Genomic DNA, 15908 nt, shown 5'->3' on the forward strand with positions numbered 1-15908 from the left:
AAAAAAAAAGAGTAAATGTGCAGCCGTTGGGGCGGGGATGGGGATGAATTTTGTACCCGCCATGGGTGATGGGGCGGGGATGGGGATGAAAATTTTATGTGGGGATGGGGATGGAGGGACCTACATCCGCATCCGCCCCGCCCCGCCCCATTGACATCCCTAAATGTGCTCATCCTTGACAGCTTTTTTCTGATCAAGGGGGACGAGTTTTTTGCCAGTGATTCGTGGGTGGTGCTCAGAGCTTCGCCGAAAAATTAGAGAGGCTGAGATGAAGATTGGGTGGGAGGGGTAAAGTGGGAAAGGGGGGCATAAACGACCTTTCCTTTCACCATAATTACGCTGACGTTTTTAGCGAACATTATCGTCGAATAAAAACCCCTAAAGTTAATAATTGTTTTGGTCCGTATGAAAACAATACTCGTATCCGATAATCCGATTCAACCCGATTCAGAGACCCAAAATACCCTTACCCAACCCCCAAAATGGGCCTAATTAAACCCATATTTGACAACTTGGATAATTTCTGCGATTCTGCAATTGCTCGGAGCTAAAGAGAGAAAGAGAGAAAGAGAGCAAAGCGAAGAGAGAGAAAAATGGGAGGTGGACACGGTGGTCATGGAACAACCTTCAAGGGTATGACTCTTCACGCGCCCAAGCGATGGCATTCCGTCACCGGAAAGGGCATGTGCGCTCTTATGTGGTAACCCCTTCTTTCTCTCTCCTCCATTTTCTCTTCTCTTGATCCAATTTTATCTTAATCATTCAAAACCCTAACCCATGTAAAGAATCTATTCATTTTTTGTTTTTGTTTGGTAGTGATCATTCTTCAGTTGCTAAATGCTGAATTTTACTCATCAATTTTTCAATTTCCGGCATCTTTTTTTAACTAGTGTTGATTTCGATCTTGAATTCATTTTAGGGTTTCTATTTGGGAAATTTGAGGCTTTTATGATTAAGATATTTATTTGATGACACTGGAAACTAATCGTTCAGATTTACGCTTGAATTTGGATAACTAGATAATATGATTTGAATGTTGATCTTAATTTGAGTAACTTGGATTACTTGATTGCTTATTTGAGTCTCAAGAACGGAGTTGGACAACGATAGTGATTATTGTGCAATCGTGGTCGCTGCTTTTCTGATATGCATGATTAATGGTTGTTGAGACTGAGACACATAAGAATTAAGAAGCTCCATTCCGGTTAAAATTGGGTCAAAGGCTCTCTTCAATATTTTCTGCATTGACCTCCTGCCCGGTAACACTCGTGTATTCTAACTTCTGAGTAGGACCAACAGTTAGGATTTGATGTCCTCGCTTGAGTGCTTGTTGTTATAGTCATACATTTCTATCTATCCACCTTTCGAAAATCATGGACAACACAGTACTGTTAGAGTTAAGAAAAATATTTGCATCTTAGCTTTCTTCGAATAACATTTTTGGTAGTATTTTTCCAGTTAAATATTCATGATCTTTGGAACCATAAAGTTGATAGAACTTATCCCGAATCTCATGTCAATCTTTCTTTATACCACCGGCAAGCTGCATGGAATTTTTTTATGACATAAATACTCTGATCAAGCCATGAAGGATGCTGAAATAGGAATATTTTGGGAAAATGCAACTATGTGTTGCTCTATTAGACTTATACTACGTGTGAAATATTGGAATGTACGTAGAAGACCACACCCTTTCAGGTGCTTCCCATCAAGCTCGTTCTCCCAACCCCTCCCCTACCCTCAAGAAGAAGAAGAATAAAGAAAGAGAGCCTGCCAAATGCAAAAGGAAATGCTGGTGTTGCATTCATGTGTTTCCATCTCTTAAGATTTTGATGTTATCAATGATTCAATGATACATCAGTTACCCGTCAGCTCCTGTTGTCATACTGATGAGGTCAAGCGGTGTTAGTGGGTTACAAAGTTACTAATTATCAAGGATCAATACCTGTCTCTTGTTGATTGAGGAATTGGTTGGAATCGACTACTACTCTACTAGTAATCTACTTCCGTGAAAAGGATGTGTACTGAATATCTTATAGGCTTGAAGTTTTGCAGTGATATGTTATCATGTGATACTTGGCTAGTTGGCTTCAGATGGTGGTGAGTTTTTGTGAATCAAGCTTCATGAAATACATGTTGTGATAGTAGAAAAGTTGGTTTCGTAAAACTAGTAAGTGAAAAATTTGTAGCTAATTGCTGCCTCGAAACAAAATAGACGTTGAGGACAATTGTGACTTGTGTTGTGACCTTTGACTTAAAATACTTTTGTACCAAACAACAATCACCTTTGTATATGGGTGACACCCCCTTGGTGTCAATCTAGAAGAGTTCTTTATATTACTAACAAAAATATATACGAAGTATATCTCTTACAAGTAATCTCATAGGCTGCTACTCTTAACTCTTCCGAAATTACTTTAAAAAAAAAAAAGTATACCAAGTAACCCTGCAAACCTGTCGAGTCTTTCATAATTGTCATCAATGAAGTTATTTTTGGCAGTCTATAGAGTGATTTATACCGATTCTTACTCTTGCAGTACTGTAACGATGGTGCTGGTTGTCATTTTCTCTGTTTGACTTGGCTACACACTCAATTGGTTAAGTTTGAATATATTTCTGGTGGATATTGCACCTTGCATTTTTGTTTGGTAATGTTTGAATTCTTTGAATATTTGGCTGAAAGATGTTCTTCATCAAATCAGGCACAAATGCACCTAAAATGTCTGGCCTTGGTCCATTACATATTCCAAGATGAGTGAAGTTTCTTTAATAAGCTATGATATTTAAATTTTCAGGTTTTGGGTTCTTTACCGAGCGAAGCAAGATGGTCCAGTTGTATTGGTGAGCTCCATATCAACCTGCTTTGATTGTGGAGCTGAAATATCCCCCCTTTAAGGTGCTTTTGAAACCTTTCTTACATTTACTATTAGACTGATGGCTTGTGCACTTGCTTTAGGGTTGGAGACATCCCTGGGATGGGCATGATGATCATGGACATGGAGATGGACATTAGATGGGTTTCTGGTATTTTTTCAAACCTTATGATTTGATTTGGTGATTGATATGTTTAACATGCATGATTTAATTCTAGAATTTGAAAGTGTCACTGGATTATACGATCAAACCTAATATCGGTTGGGATTTAGTAATTGCAACTAATATTTTATCTTAGGGTTGTTCATCTAACTAATGTGTTCTCCACCTCCCCTCAAACTCAGACTTATTGTAGTTTTTGAATTTAGCTTATCTCAACTAATTTGTCTAAGTAAGTAGAGAACACACCTTCAGAGTACTAGTTATTTTGGAATTGATGAAAATGGTTTATGAAGTACACTTCCTATCCTCTGTTTGATGTAGTCTATCAATCACCATGATAGAAAGTTAACTCGTAAAAGGGTGAAATGGCAGGTGTTAGAACCCATCTTCTTCTTCTTCAACTTAGCCTCATTGCTGAGTGCTGACCGCTGTTTTATTTAGTTTTTTCCTATCGAAACTGGATTGTCAGCCCATCCTCCTCCTCACCCAGTCACCCACAACAAACATATGGCATTATATTCACAACATGTGGCTCCTCCTTTTTCAGGTCAAGAACTGTAATGTTTGTACTCGTTTAAACTCTGCTTTTAGCTGATTAAGAAAATAAATTTGTATGCTATTACTGCTGGTTTATTGGGGGTGAATATGATGTCCGAATGTCTATGAGTCATAGAATGAAGAAATTGAGATACTAAAAATTATTAGTAATTATTCTAAGGATCCACAGGCACAAAAGTAAGGAGTAATTGGAGACAGAATCAAATGGTTATCTTTTTATAAGAGGCGATTTGGTTACGGGTTACGAGTCCTAGATGGTTAACAGTCTTAACACTGTGCCAAGACGAAGATTCATATATGCACTGCCTCCATCAACAAGTCATTATCACATTGTCCCACACTTCATAATTGAGTGTATGACGCACTTTTACAAATGGTGTAATAATACTTGTACTATTTCTACACCCCCCATTACTCGATCACACTAGGAGTAATTTGGAAAACCCAAATACAAGCCAGTACATTGTGAGGAAATTCTCCTTTGTGAAAATTTCTTTTTGACATCCTAGAATAGTTATGTGGCAATGTTTTCCGGAGTGAGAGAGCGCGTAACCAGCTTTCTTTGCTCGTCTTGTTTAACTGGTTTGAATGCTTCGCCTGCTATAGGTTTTTGCAGTAATGGAATATTTTCCCTTCTCAGTGACTGATTAACTTTACCGATGGAGTTGTAGCATTTGCCTGATACATTACAGTAATTAGAAACTTTGCTGTTTACGATTTCTTGTTTCAGAATAGTTGTGCCCTGGTTAATTTTTATCCTTCTCAGTGGGAATGAGTCTCACCTAGACCTGGTTATTGGACAGGGTAGTCCAATGGATATAGGGTTAGGGTCAAGTTAATAGGGCTTTTATTGGGCAGGGCTCTTATTGGACAGGGCCTCTATTGGACAGGGTCATTATAGGGTCAAACTTATACTACAATTATTTTGAAAATTAAAATAGTAATGATACAAAAAATTACGTGTATAGCTTCGTATTTACTTGTACTTGCACATGGCTCTTTTGTTTTTCATTTTTCATTGCTCGTTTATTGACCCGCCCACTAATGACCCGCTAATGACCCGCGACCCGCCTTTGACCCGCCCATTACCGACCCGCTAAAATTGACCCTTTCAATACCGGACCCTCTTTTGACCCGCACCGACCCGCCCCGCCCGATAACCAGGTCTAGTCTCACCTGCTCCTCTTATTGTTTGGTTTCAGGCAGGTTAAGCTGAATGCTGAAAAGATTTGCTGAATGGTGAACAGATTTGCTTCGACACCTTATTGTGGATGTAACATCATCAGACATCTGGGAATTTTCCGTTCAATAATGTGATTTTGAATTTTGTTGTATTACTATGTCAAAATCTTGGGTTTAATTTGTTTAAATGAAGGCCAAGTACTGCCTTCAGCTAATAATGTTGCATATTTTTCTGAGTTAGTTGATCATCTTTCATCTTTTGCAACTCTTATCATAAGAGGTATAAGCACAAGCAATTGCTTTGTTTATGAAAATCGCTCACTCAGACAGTTATCCATTGTTTTTGGTTCAACATCATTATCATCCGATATCATTTCAATTACAATGGATTTGTCAAATATTGATTTCATTTGGTATTTCTTCGAGCCTTTTTGCCTTTCTAGGAGACTCATTTTCAATAGGCTTATTATCAGTAGGAATTTCGATACATGTAGGTGAACTCTGAGTTGGTGAAGTATGTGATTTGTCACTTTCTTAGTAGACGTGAATGCAGTAGCTAGTAGGCAATTGATTTGCAATACTTTGTAGTCAATACACATATACATAAAGTTAATACGGAGTATTGAATTACAAGTCAATAATCGATTTTTTATTTTAAAACGTAAAATGTATACTATACTTTTACTTACTTAAACATAGGTGAAATATATCATGTACGATTTTACATACTAAAAATTATAGGATCAAAACAAGAATTGAATATTACAACAAATTATAAAACAATAATTCAACAACATTGAAGGAACAAAACAAGTTATGCTTAGCTATCGTTTAGTTTTAAATAATAATATTAAACTTAGATTATAAATTTGGTTTAACACATTTCACGTGTTACGATTAGGTAATTATAAAAAAAGTAATATTAACTTCATTTAAGTTACTATTTGGTTAGGTCAATGATAAGTCGGGTTGTCAACTTGTCGGGTAAAATTAGGTAATTGCTTGTCACGGGTCTGGTCAATAACAAGTTTAATCGGGTTATAATCGGTTTCGGGTTGTCATCGGTCGAGTGATTTAATCGAGTTTGGGTCCTTGTCCAGTCGGGTTAGTTCTGTAATCGGTTATACTCTGATCGGGTGTAGGGTTCAGGTCATGCATTAACGAGTCGAAATTGGTTGTCGATTTTAACTGTTCGTATACGACCGAGTTACAGATTTCCTGTTTTAGCAACATTTCTGATTTCGGTCAGTTTACGGTCCTTACGAATACATGTTGGTTCAAGTGGAGTTCTCGGATACAACCAATTCTTGCCCGCTGACGGGCCATAATCAAATGTCATCTGCATGCTTGGATTGGGTGTAATAAAAGTCAAATAACCTTAATAATAAAAGGAGTGTTGTGAGGAGAAGGGAGGAAGGAGGAAATTATTACCCAAAATGAGGATAATAATCACCCTAGTGGGATATGGGGTAACTTTCTCCCCAATAATGAGAGTATTTGTTCTCCCTTTTTTTTTTTATTTTTTTCTCGCTAACACTAGCTTATTCTCTTTATCACTACGTCATGTCTTCATCCCCTCGTCATCATCTTTAATTACCTTATTTTCTATAATTTGACTTTTATTACCCTCAATGCATTATACAGTTTATACTAGTTAAGATCATGTTTGAGTGTTTTGACAAAATCTTTTTGGAGGGAGAATAACACCAGCTATATAATCCTTGTCCTCCTCCCCCAACATTGTAATAACTAGCCAACTCGTCCATCCTACCTGCGTAGCTCAAAAAGCACGACTTTCATGGCGGATTTAACTCCTTAACAAACCATAACACCTCCGCCATTCCATCAATGGAGAAGCTCCCTTCCAAGAAAACCCACCTTACACTTCCAGAATGGGAGTCTCTCATCGACGACTTTCACAATGGCGGTTCTCATCGATGGTGGTCTTCAATCACTCCACTCTCTCTCCTCGACTTTTCTCTCTCCTCCCTCCTCAAGAAGGATTTCCCTCTCTCCCTCAAACTCCACCTTCTCATCTTCCTCGACGAATTCGCCGATCAAATTTTTGTATCTGATGATGATTATGACGAAGAAGAGGTTCTTACCAGATTGATTGAAACCCTTAAAGTTGTAATTCAATCCCCAATTGATGGATTTTCGATTACTTACTCGCTTAAGGAGCAGATTCTTGTTTCTGTTACTTCGATTACGATGACAATTTGTGAGCTTAGGGTTAGGGTTTGTCAGTCACAGCTTGAGGGGCTGGTTGCGATTTTATTGACGATTGTTAATCGGCCGAACCACAGTATTGACCGGCAGACAAGGGCGGTGGCGTGTGAGTGTTTAAGGGAGTTGGAGAGAGAATATCCGTGTTTTTTGGCCGAGATTGTGGGGCACTTGTGGGGGCTTTGTCAGAATGAGCGAACTCATGCTTCTCAGAGCTATATTCTATTGCTTCTAGAGGTAATTCATGACATTGTTGTTTGTAAGTTGAATGTTGCTTCTGTTTTTAAGACTGCTGTTCCTTTAGTACCTTTTAATGTTCCGCAATGGGTGACGGCTGATGGTGGGGAGGGTAATGTGGAGGAGGGTATGCATTTTGGGGTCGAGTTGTCGAGCTCAAATGCAAAGGAGTTGAAGCGCGTGATGTCGTTTTTGCTGGATTGTTCACAGGTTCTTACTCCATGTGGGATGGTGGAGTTTATGTCTATGGTGATACCTTTGGCTGTTGGTTTGGAGCTTCAAAGCTCTTTGTTGAAAGTTCAGTTCTCTGGGTTGCTTTATAGTTATAATCCTTTGCTTTGGCATGTTGTTTTGATGCTTTGTAGGCAGTTTTTGGATTCATTTGATGGGCAGGAGGGTGAGATTTTTAAGCGCTTGGTGCTGATCTCCAAGGAAGGACAGCAGCCTCTGGTGTTTCGGTTGCTGGTTCTTCATTGGTTGTTAGGTTTTGTTGAATTGGTTTCTGAAAAGGATGTTGTGAAAAGGAGGTTAATTGTCGGGATGAGCTCACATTTCTACCCGAATGTATATGATGCACTTGCATTGAAATCAATGAAGCTAGATTTGATTGCATTTTGTTCTATCGTCATTGATTCGGAAGTGAGCCAGTATGGGTTTTCAGGGAAATCTGTGATGAAGTACTTTGAGGACGGTCTTGTCTGTGTTGCAGGATTTAAGTGGCTGCCACCTTGGAGTACGGAGACAGCAGTCGCTTTCAGGACCTTGCATAAATTCTTGATAGGTGCATCAACTCATTCCAATGCCGATCCATCTGCCAGCAAAGCTGTTATGGAGTCTACCATCTTCCGTGGTATACAGGTACATGCCTATTTGAATGTCATTTTATGTTCCTTGTTTCTGTTAGCTGAATATCAATCTTTTCATTTCGTTGAAGTAATCATAATATTTTAATTAGAGAACTGTTGATAAAGCTATGGTGGTGCTTGTATTACAATAATTAGAGAGGACCTTCATTCCGAACAGTAATAATTTGTGCACAATGCATGGCATGATTGTAATGGCTAGGATGGGAATACTTTAACAGTTCCCAGTGCGGCAGTGCCCAGATGCTTGACAGTCGATTCTGTTATATTGATCTTGTATGTCATCTATTGTCTGGAAACTGCCCTTTACCTTTCAAACAGTCCACTGTATGACTAATTATCTAGACAGTTTACCTTTGATGGTTTATTATGGTTTGAGATGATAGGGATGGCTTCCTATCTAACCGAAGTGTATTTCGAAACCCTTTTTGTAGAATGATTTCTTTATTGGCTATGATCAAGGGGTCTGCGGTAACACTAAGAAATCTTAGCGATATATTACGTCTTCACTGCTTAAGTGATCATAATAGTCCACTATGCTAGGTTCTCCAACATCTACTTTTATAGCCTCTTTGCACTGAACATTATACAGGCTTTTATTAGTTTTTATCCTCTATGCCTTCTCTTGGCGGATTTTCGAAAATCAGTACAGTTTCTTAAAGAAGTGAACAAGTAATGATCGAATTATGGTTGGTCATGTCTAGGGAACACATATATAGAAGAAAATTTATGAGGTTGTGGCCCTGTGGGGAGAAAATTGAGTATCGGAATCATGTTAGTTAAAGGCTTTTTTATATAGGGAATTGAAGACGAAAAAATATTCAAGGCTGTACTAGCTTGAGGGAGCTAGGAGAAACCCATTGCAGCAGCTAGCAAGATCAGTGTTCAGGTCAGCGTTACGTTGTCCGCGAATCTCGAATTTGTTCGCCCGTACCGAATTGGGTTCTCCAGCGAATTGTGTGGTTCGCGAACCAAATCTCTGCTATTGTCATGCCGAATCCGAAACCCTAGTTTTAGCTGTTGAAGACTTGAAGGTCAGGGAAGAAAAGAGAAAAAAAATATGTTAGGGGCTTAGGGCCTTTTATTTGGGCAGGAAATGACATGTTATCTGAGTATTACTGTATGAGTATTAAAGTAAAATCTTGAACAATTTTATTTTTAAAATCCGGGAAAAAAAGAGTTTCAAACCCCTAGTGCGAGCCTAAAACCAGCCAACCCACGAATCGCGAACCCGAACTCGTACCCCGTACCAAAGCGAACCACAAATCAGGTAACCCTGGTTTAGGTGTTGGATTGAGAATGTTTAGATGCAAACTAATGAGTAAAGATGTATGTGTGGCAGTTGTTTGTCAGCTGAGAGTTGGTGTTAGAATAGTAGAGTGATTAACAGGTAGCTAAAATTCATATGTGAAACAGTTCTATTCAGTTGCATAGTGTAATCCTTTAGTCGTTGAGCGGTGAAGGGAGTGGAATGCGGATCTGGCTTCATCAGACTTTCAATGGTTTTCCGATTAGGGGCTTAAGGGGCTCACTTGAAGATTGCAAAATGTATGATAACCCATGCTTGGTGCAAAGTGAAAGAGGAGGTTGAAGGATAAGTGGATTGCAGAATTAGGGAAGCTAGTTCAGTTGACTTTTTGCTGTAAATGGAAGGAGAGGAATTTGCATGTTTGAGGGGAAATGAGGAAATTCCTACTCCAAGCATTTTGAAGTAATCTGTATTTTTTTTGGGTATCATGTATAGTTTGACTGTTGGAGTCGAGTGCTTCAGCATTAACATTATTATGCTTCCTTGACGTTGTAGACTGGTGATGATGCACGTTTTCTTTATAAATTGGGGATTTGTGAATTATTTATGGATTGTTTTGGGTGGTATGGAAAGCTTGTAAGTATCTTGGAGTTATGATGTATCACGAAGAAGTATAATGTTGAATTCTTGGGCTGCAAAGTTTGGTGAATGAGATTCTTAATAGATGTGCAAGCAGGCACCCCACCACAAATACAAACTGCGTTTTTAGTGTTTAGAGACTAATTAAGTATTATGCTGTTTGTTATAGAAATTATTTATTTTTAGCAAATAAAGTACCCTCTCCGTCTCTTTTTGTTCTTTCTGTTTAGAATATTAGGGAACTTTAAGAAAAGTACAAATGGATGCTAAAAGACAAAAAAGGAAGTACCATTTATGTTAAAAAAGTACCATTCTGTTAAAAAAAAAAAAAGGTACCATTTTTGTTTAAAAAATTACCTTTTTTGTTTCATACTTTTGTCTTTTGCTATGATATGCATTAGCAAGCACATATCAGATATGCAAAAATACTTCCTCAGTGGAAGAGTGAAAGTAAAGGAAAAATCAATGAATGGGGGTCAAAAGTATTAAATGGGTTGATTAAAATAAGGGGAGTGACACAACTCTCAACAGAAATCTTAGGACAAAGGTGGTTTTTTTTTTTGTGCCGATGTACAATAAGTTTATTGTAACCCAGGTGCGTGCAAGACCTATCGAAAAGGGGTAATTATTATTACCAAAGAGCAGATAATCCACAGGACAAAGCTGTTCAACCCCCAAGGCCCCAAGCCAACATAAACAGACAAACCAAATTTAAATACTCCCTTCGTTCCTAAATGTTCTTCCGGTTGGAATCGGGGAGGGGATTAAGAAAAATGGAATCTTGGTATGATTGAGTGTAAGAGTAATGATTGGGTGTAAGAGATTCTACTTTTTGGAATAAATGAAAGAGAGAAAATAGTAAAGAAAGAAAAGAAAGAGAGATATTTTATTAAAATAATCATAAAATAAGGTGGGTGAATGAATTGGGGGTTGCGAATGATTTGAATAATGTGGGTGGTGAAATCAATGGGAATTGGGTAGGTGGATGGAATAAAGGTAGCATATGGTAGGAAATTAAATTGTAGAATGAGGGTATCTTGGGAAAAAAATATGGCCAAAAATAGTTTAGATTCCAACTGGGAAAAACATTTAAGAACGACAAAAATAGAAACGGGAAGAATATTTAGGAACGGAGTGAGTACTTAGCAATTAGCATCCCACCTTCTAGGAAGGTTTGACACTAAGAGCCAAGCAAAGACATATTACATCAGTAATTTCTCTTAATGCACTAAAGCATCTAACAGAAACTCTAAACATTATACATTTGAAAACATAAACTTTACCCGTAGCTTGTTGTCTACAGATTACAGAATTTCGAGCAAGTCAGATCTGATAGATTGCCTCTGCAAAACACATTGTTACCAGTTGCTGCTGGTCTGTTGTCTTCCTAGCAGCTCTCCTAATTGCTTCAACTTCTGTTGCCAAGTCCCAGGACTTCTGTTAATGTGCAGCAGGTCAAGAACTTCTTGCCATACATAGGCAGAGTAGCTGCAAGTAAAGAAGAGATCTTGGGCTGATTCTGGAACACTCTTGCACAGCACACAGATGGGATCACACACATTTTGCCATTTAATCAACCTGTCCACTGTAGCTAGTCTATCTAACAAAGCTAGCGAAGTGATAAACAAGCTACTTGGACTAGCTTTATCATTACAAATGGTTCTCTTCCACTGAACCTTCTGAAAACAGCCTCTGAGCAATTTATACATCATACCAATAGAAAATGCTCCACCCTTACTAACAGCACTCCGACCTCCACATTGAGTCACATAGCTCCTACTGCTCAGATTTTTTTTTTATGATCCAGGATGCACCTACAGGACCTCCATATTATCAATGGTGTATTTGCCTATTGTTGTCACTATGTGCTCGTCTTATTTTTTTTATATTCAAAATTCTAGAGATTGCAATTTTTCATTGTGATCCGTCCTCTTCAAAGCTGATATCACCTAGAACCTTGAAGAAAGGGTCTGGCTTGAGTAATTGAACTCCTTTCATGTTCCTGACCCTTACCAATAACAAGAAAATTAATCAATAGGTGAAGGCATTTATTTTTGATACCCAGAGTGTGCTTTGTGGAAAGCTTGAGTTTAGGGAAAGCTTCTATGCAGGCTTATATCTGTATAATCCATTGGAGAAAGCATTTAGAAATATAAAACCAAGGAGAACTTTTTTTTTTTTGTTTCAATGAGAAGTGGGTTCTGTCCATCATATCCCATCTTTTATATTTATCGTGCTTTTGTTTTATTTTTCCACCTTCCCTTCATCCCTATATTGAGATTTACTGTGGGGAGAACAAAGGTTTAGGGTTCCTCTCACAAAATCTGCCATACTTTTCACTGTGTTCAGTTGCTGTTTCCACCTTTTATGGACTATGAAGATTGCAACTTCGTAAATTAACTTTTAGTTTCTACTTTTAACCACGATAATGTTTCACGTGTGTATTGCAGACAATATTGGTGAACTTGCTGTTGGACTTTCAGAAGTTGGTACCTGTTGTTGTTGCTTTAATAGATCGATTATTGAACTGTCAAAAGCACTGCTGCATGGGGGAGAAGCTGCTTCAGACCGTTGATGAGCATCTACTTTCTAAAGTTATCATAAACTATAGAATGTCTTCTTATTTTCTGATTTTTGATAGAATTGGAAAGAATGATTCTGTACCTCCTCAAAGATTGCTGGATTTGCTTATGAAGTTCACAATTTTTCATGTTGAGAAGCACAGTCCAGATACTGGGTTAAAGTCCTGGTCTCACGGAAGCAAAGTTCTTGGCATTTGTCGAACAATGCTTTTGCACCATCATAGTTCCCGCTTGTTCATTGGACTCTCTCGACTTCTTGCATTTACATCTCTTTATTTTCCTGATCTGGAGGTTCGTGACAATGCAAGGTACTGTAATGACCGCGTCTTTATATTGTCTCCCCACCCCCACACCATCTGGATTACTCCATTCTAATTACCATCTAGTTTCTTAGCCTTCTGCTCGCATATGCTATGATTTGTCAATTCTGGAGATGAGTGGAGTAAGGCGTGAGAGATATAGCATCTCCCCTTTTTGGGATTATTTTTATGAACGTTTTCTGGGAAATATTTTACAGCCTTGTTTTTGGGGCTTTTATGTGCATTTTGTTATGTGTTCTGCAAAAAAAAAGAAAAAAAGAACGTGCTCATAATTTTAGGTTACAGTTTTAAAATCTTCCTCGTTCACTCTTTCACCTCCGAATATTTACTTCCGTGTTTTTTTTTTTGTAGGATTTACCTACGAATGTTGATATGCATACCCGGAAAAAAACTCAAGCATATGCTGACCCTTGGGGATCAAGTGATTGGCATTTCACCATCACCTCATGCAAATTCAGTCTATAATGTCCACTCTCCTCGGTTTTCTGAAGATCTTAAGAAATCCAGAAGTATTTCATCTTACATCCATCTAGAGCGGGTGATACCACTGCTTGTGAAGCAATCTTGGTCATTGTGTTTACCAACTATTGATTATGAGGTTGACAAGAACGGCTTTGTTGATGGCATAAATAACAGTGAACCACAGTTGAATGTTCAAGGTTCCAGTGGCAATAAAACTACCCAGTTTGTCGGTGACAATAAAAGAATAGATCAGCCTCAAGAACCCCTACGAGTAATGGATTCCAAAATTTCAGGGATTGTGGATATATTGAGGAAGCACTTTTCGTGTATTCCTGATTTCAGGCACATGTCAGGGATCAAGATTAGAATACCCTGTTCTTTGAGGTTTAGTTCTGAACATTTCAACCGTATATGGGGATCAGATTCAACAGGGGATAGTGCTGTTGAATTAGATACAGTTCCTGCAATGTATGGAATAGTTCTCAAGTTCTCATCCTCAGCTCCATATGGTTCTATACCATCATATCATATCCCATTTCTTCTTGGCGAATCGGCTTTTGAGATCCCCCACAAGAAAGAGTCATTGGACATTGTCTCAGCTGGAATTCAGTCCAATGAAAAGTCAGTTTCTAGTTCACTTGTTACCATTGAATTGGAACCCCGAGAACCTGTGCCAGGTCTTGTGGATGTTTCCATTAACGCGAATGCAGAAAATGGTCAGGTTGTTAATGGGAAGCTTCAGGGGGTCTCAGTTGGCATCGAGGACATGTTTCTCAAGGCTGCTGCCCCAGCTGAGATTCTAGAAGACACAGTTCCAGGATATTACTCCGCCCTTTTTGATGCTTTGTGGGAGGTATGTGGTGCCTCTTCCAGTGCAGGTCGGGAAACATTTTCACTAAAAGGAGGTAAGGGGTTTGCAGCAATCCATGGAACACAATCAGTTAAGCTTCTCGAAGTTCCTTCAACCTTAGCAATTCGTGTTGTTGAAAGATATTTAGCCCCCTTTGTTGTTGGTGTGATTGGTAGACCTCTGGTGGAGGTTGTGAAGGACGGTGGCTTAATCCAGGATGTGGCATGGATAGATATGTTTTCAGGTTCTGCTAATGAGAATAACTCGGTTGCGAATTTTGATGGTGGTCCACTATATTTGACATACTTTGAAAATGAAGATGGTAAGATCAACATTGGTAAGACAAACATGGGTTGCTTTCTTGTGTTGATATTCCTACCACCCAGGTATCATCTTCTCTTTCGGATGGAAGTTTCTGATATTTCAACATTGGTCCGAATTAGAACAGATCACTGGCCTTGTTTAGCCTACATTGATGATTATTTGGAAGCTCTTTTTTCTTTGTAACCGGGGTTAGTCTTTTCTGCTGCTATATACTCATTCCATTGAGAAAGGAGTATGTTCTGTTCTCTTTTGTTTGCGTTACAGCAGTTGGTTACATATTTTCTGTTCAAATTCTTTTCCCAGATTGTTTTTTACTTGGGAAAATATTCTTTTTGCATCAGAAATAAAAAAATGTATATATTCTAGTGTCAATCATTCACCAGCTGCACTTTTGTACAAGAAATTTATACAATCAGTTCTGAGAGGTGAAATACTTGTATTTTGGTTGTATACTTCTCTGAGAGTATGATGTTAACATGTAATTCTACAATTAGTGTTTAGCTTCTGGCTGTTTGGTTGTCAGGTGCCTTTTGTTTCGAACTTCAGCTGAGATGTGAGATCATTTGATCAAAGTCTAACGAAGGCCCAATATGTTATACTTGTATGTTTTTTGTTAGGATTCTGGGTATTGTTCCTTGATTAAGAATCTACAAACTATACAAGCAGCAAGTTTGGATGAAGAAAACTATTAACTTCTAACTTTCTATAGTCACAACAATTCCCCTCAACTGCGCGACCCTCACAAGTAGGGATGAGCATAACAGGGTACCATATCAAAATTGTAGTATCGGAACCTGTAGCAACAGGTTTATGAAAATGGAAACTGGAAGCGGATTAACCTGTTGTAATAGGTTCCGGTTCAGGGTACCCTGTCATTTTAAAAATTTACATGAACTAATTTGTTAAAAAATTAATCTAATTTATGGTTTTGGCTTTGATTGTTTTATAGTTTGGCTCTAATTGTAATTATATATTTACCAAAAGTAGCGTGAATTGTTTATATAATGGGCATTTAGAAGCATTTTTATTTCGCCCCGTTTCCTGATTTTGGGTACTCTATATGTTAGAATTAGTGTGTATAGGGTATCCAAGTACCCCTACCGAAATATTGAGAACCCGAACCTGTTGTAACAGGTTCTCGATTTTGTTACCCGAAAGTCCGAAACCGGCAGGTTCCGGTTACAGAACCATAGGTTTCTAACAGGTCCCGGAGGGTACCATATTGTTTTAAAAATTTAAATAAATTATTGCTAATTTATTGGAAAAAAAAATTTACTTTATGGTTTGGGAATAAGTTGTAATTCTATATCTATATTTTCTAAAAAATAGCTTAAATTGTTTTATATTTTGGGCATATAAAATATTTTTAAATGGTCTGGT

The 15908-nt window shown here is 38.2% G+C and overlaps 2 protein-coding genes across 2 annotated transcripts; both read left to right on the forward strand.

The window, feature by feature from the left end:
* Positions 1 to 518: 518 nt before the first annotated feature.
* LOC110787931 (NADH dehydrogenase [ubiquinone] 1 beta subcomplex subunit 2) lies at positions 519 to 5109 on the forward strand. Its single transcript, XM_021992562.2, has 4 exons — positions 519 to 700; positions 2796 to 2841; positions 2957 to 3024; positions 4797 to 5109. Exons 1-3 carry the CDS (start codon positions 594 to 596, stop codon positions 3011 to 3013), a joined length of 210 nt encoding a protein of 69 aa, XP_021848254.1. The 5' UTR covers positions 519 to 593; the 3' UTR covers positions 3014 to 3024; positions 4797 to 5109.
* Positions 5110 to 6461: 1352 nt separating this feature from the next.
* LOC110787929 (uncharacterized) lies at positions 6462 to 15018 on the forward strand. The gene is made up of 3 exons (XM_021992561.2): positions 6462 to 8097; positions 12441 to 12880; positions 13244 to 15018. Exons 1-3 carry the CDS (start codon positions 6625 to 6627, stop codon positions 14709 to 14711), a joined length of 3381 nt encoding a protein of 1126 aa, XP_021848253.2. The 5' UTR covers positions 6462 to 6624; the 3' UTR covers positions 14712 to 15018.
* Positions 15019 to 15908: the final 890 nt, after the last annotated feature.

This window comes from Spinacia oleracea, chromosome 2, assembly GCF_020520425.1.
Source record: "Spinacia oleracea cultivar Varoflay chromosome 2, BTI_SOV_V1, whole genome shotgun sequence".
In the NCBI taxonomy this organism is placed as follows: domain Eukaryota; kingdom Viridiplantae; phylum Streptophyta; class Magnoliopsida; order Caryophyllales; family Amaranthaceae; genus Spinacia; species Spinacia oleracea.

What these genes read in the sequence shown, in the direction of transcription:
- LOC110787931 (XM_021992562.2), top strand. Translation starts at nt 594, where the DNA reads ATGGGAGGTGGACACGGTGGTCATGGAACAACCTTCAAGGGTATGACT. An exon ending in GGCATGTGCGCTCTTATGTG is followed by an intron (nt 701 to 2,795) that starts GTAACCCCTTCT and finishes TTAAATTTTCAG; the next exon opens with GTTTTGGGTTCTTTACCGAG. An exon ending in AAGATGGTCCAGTTGTATTG is followed by an intron (nt 2,842 to 2,956) that starts GTGAGCTCCATA and finishes CACTTGCTTTAG; the next exon opens with GGTTGGAGACATCCCTGGGA.
- LOC110787929 (XM_021992561.2), top strand. Translation starts at nt 6,625, where the DNA reads ATGGAGAAGCTCCCTTCCAAGAAAACCCACCTTACACTTCCAGAATGG. An exon ending in CCATCTTCCGTGGTATACAG is followed by an intron (nt 8,098 to 12,440) that starts GTACATGCCTAT and finishes TGTGTATTGCAG; the next exon opens with ACAATATTGGTGAACTTGCT. An exon ending in GAGGTTCGTGACAATGCAAG is followed by an intron (nt 12,881 to 13,243) that starts GTACTGTAATGA and finishes TTTTTTTTGTAG; the next exon opens with GATTTACCTACGAATGTTGA.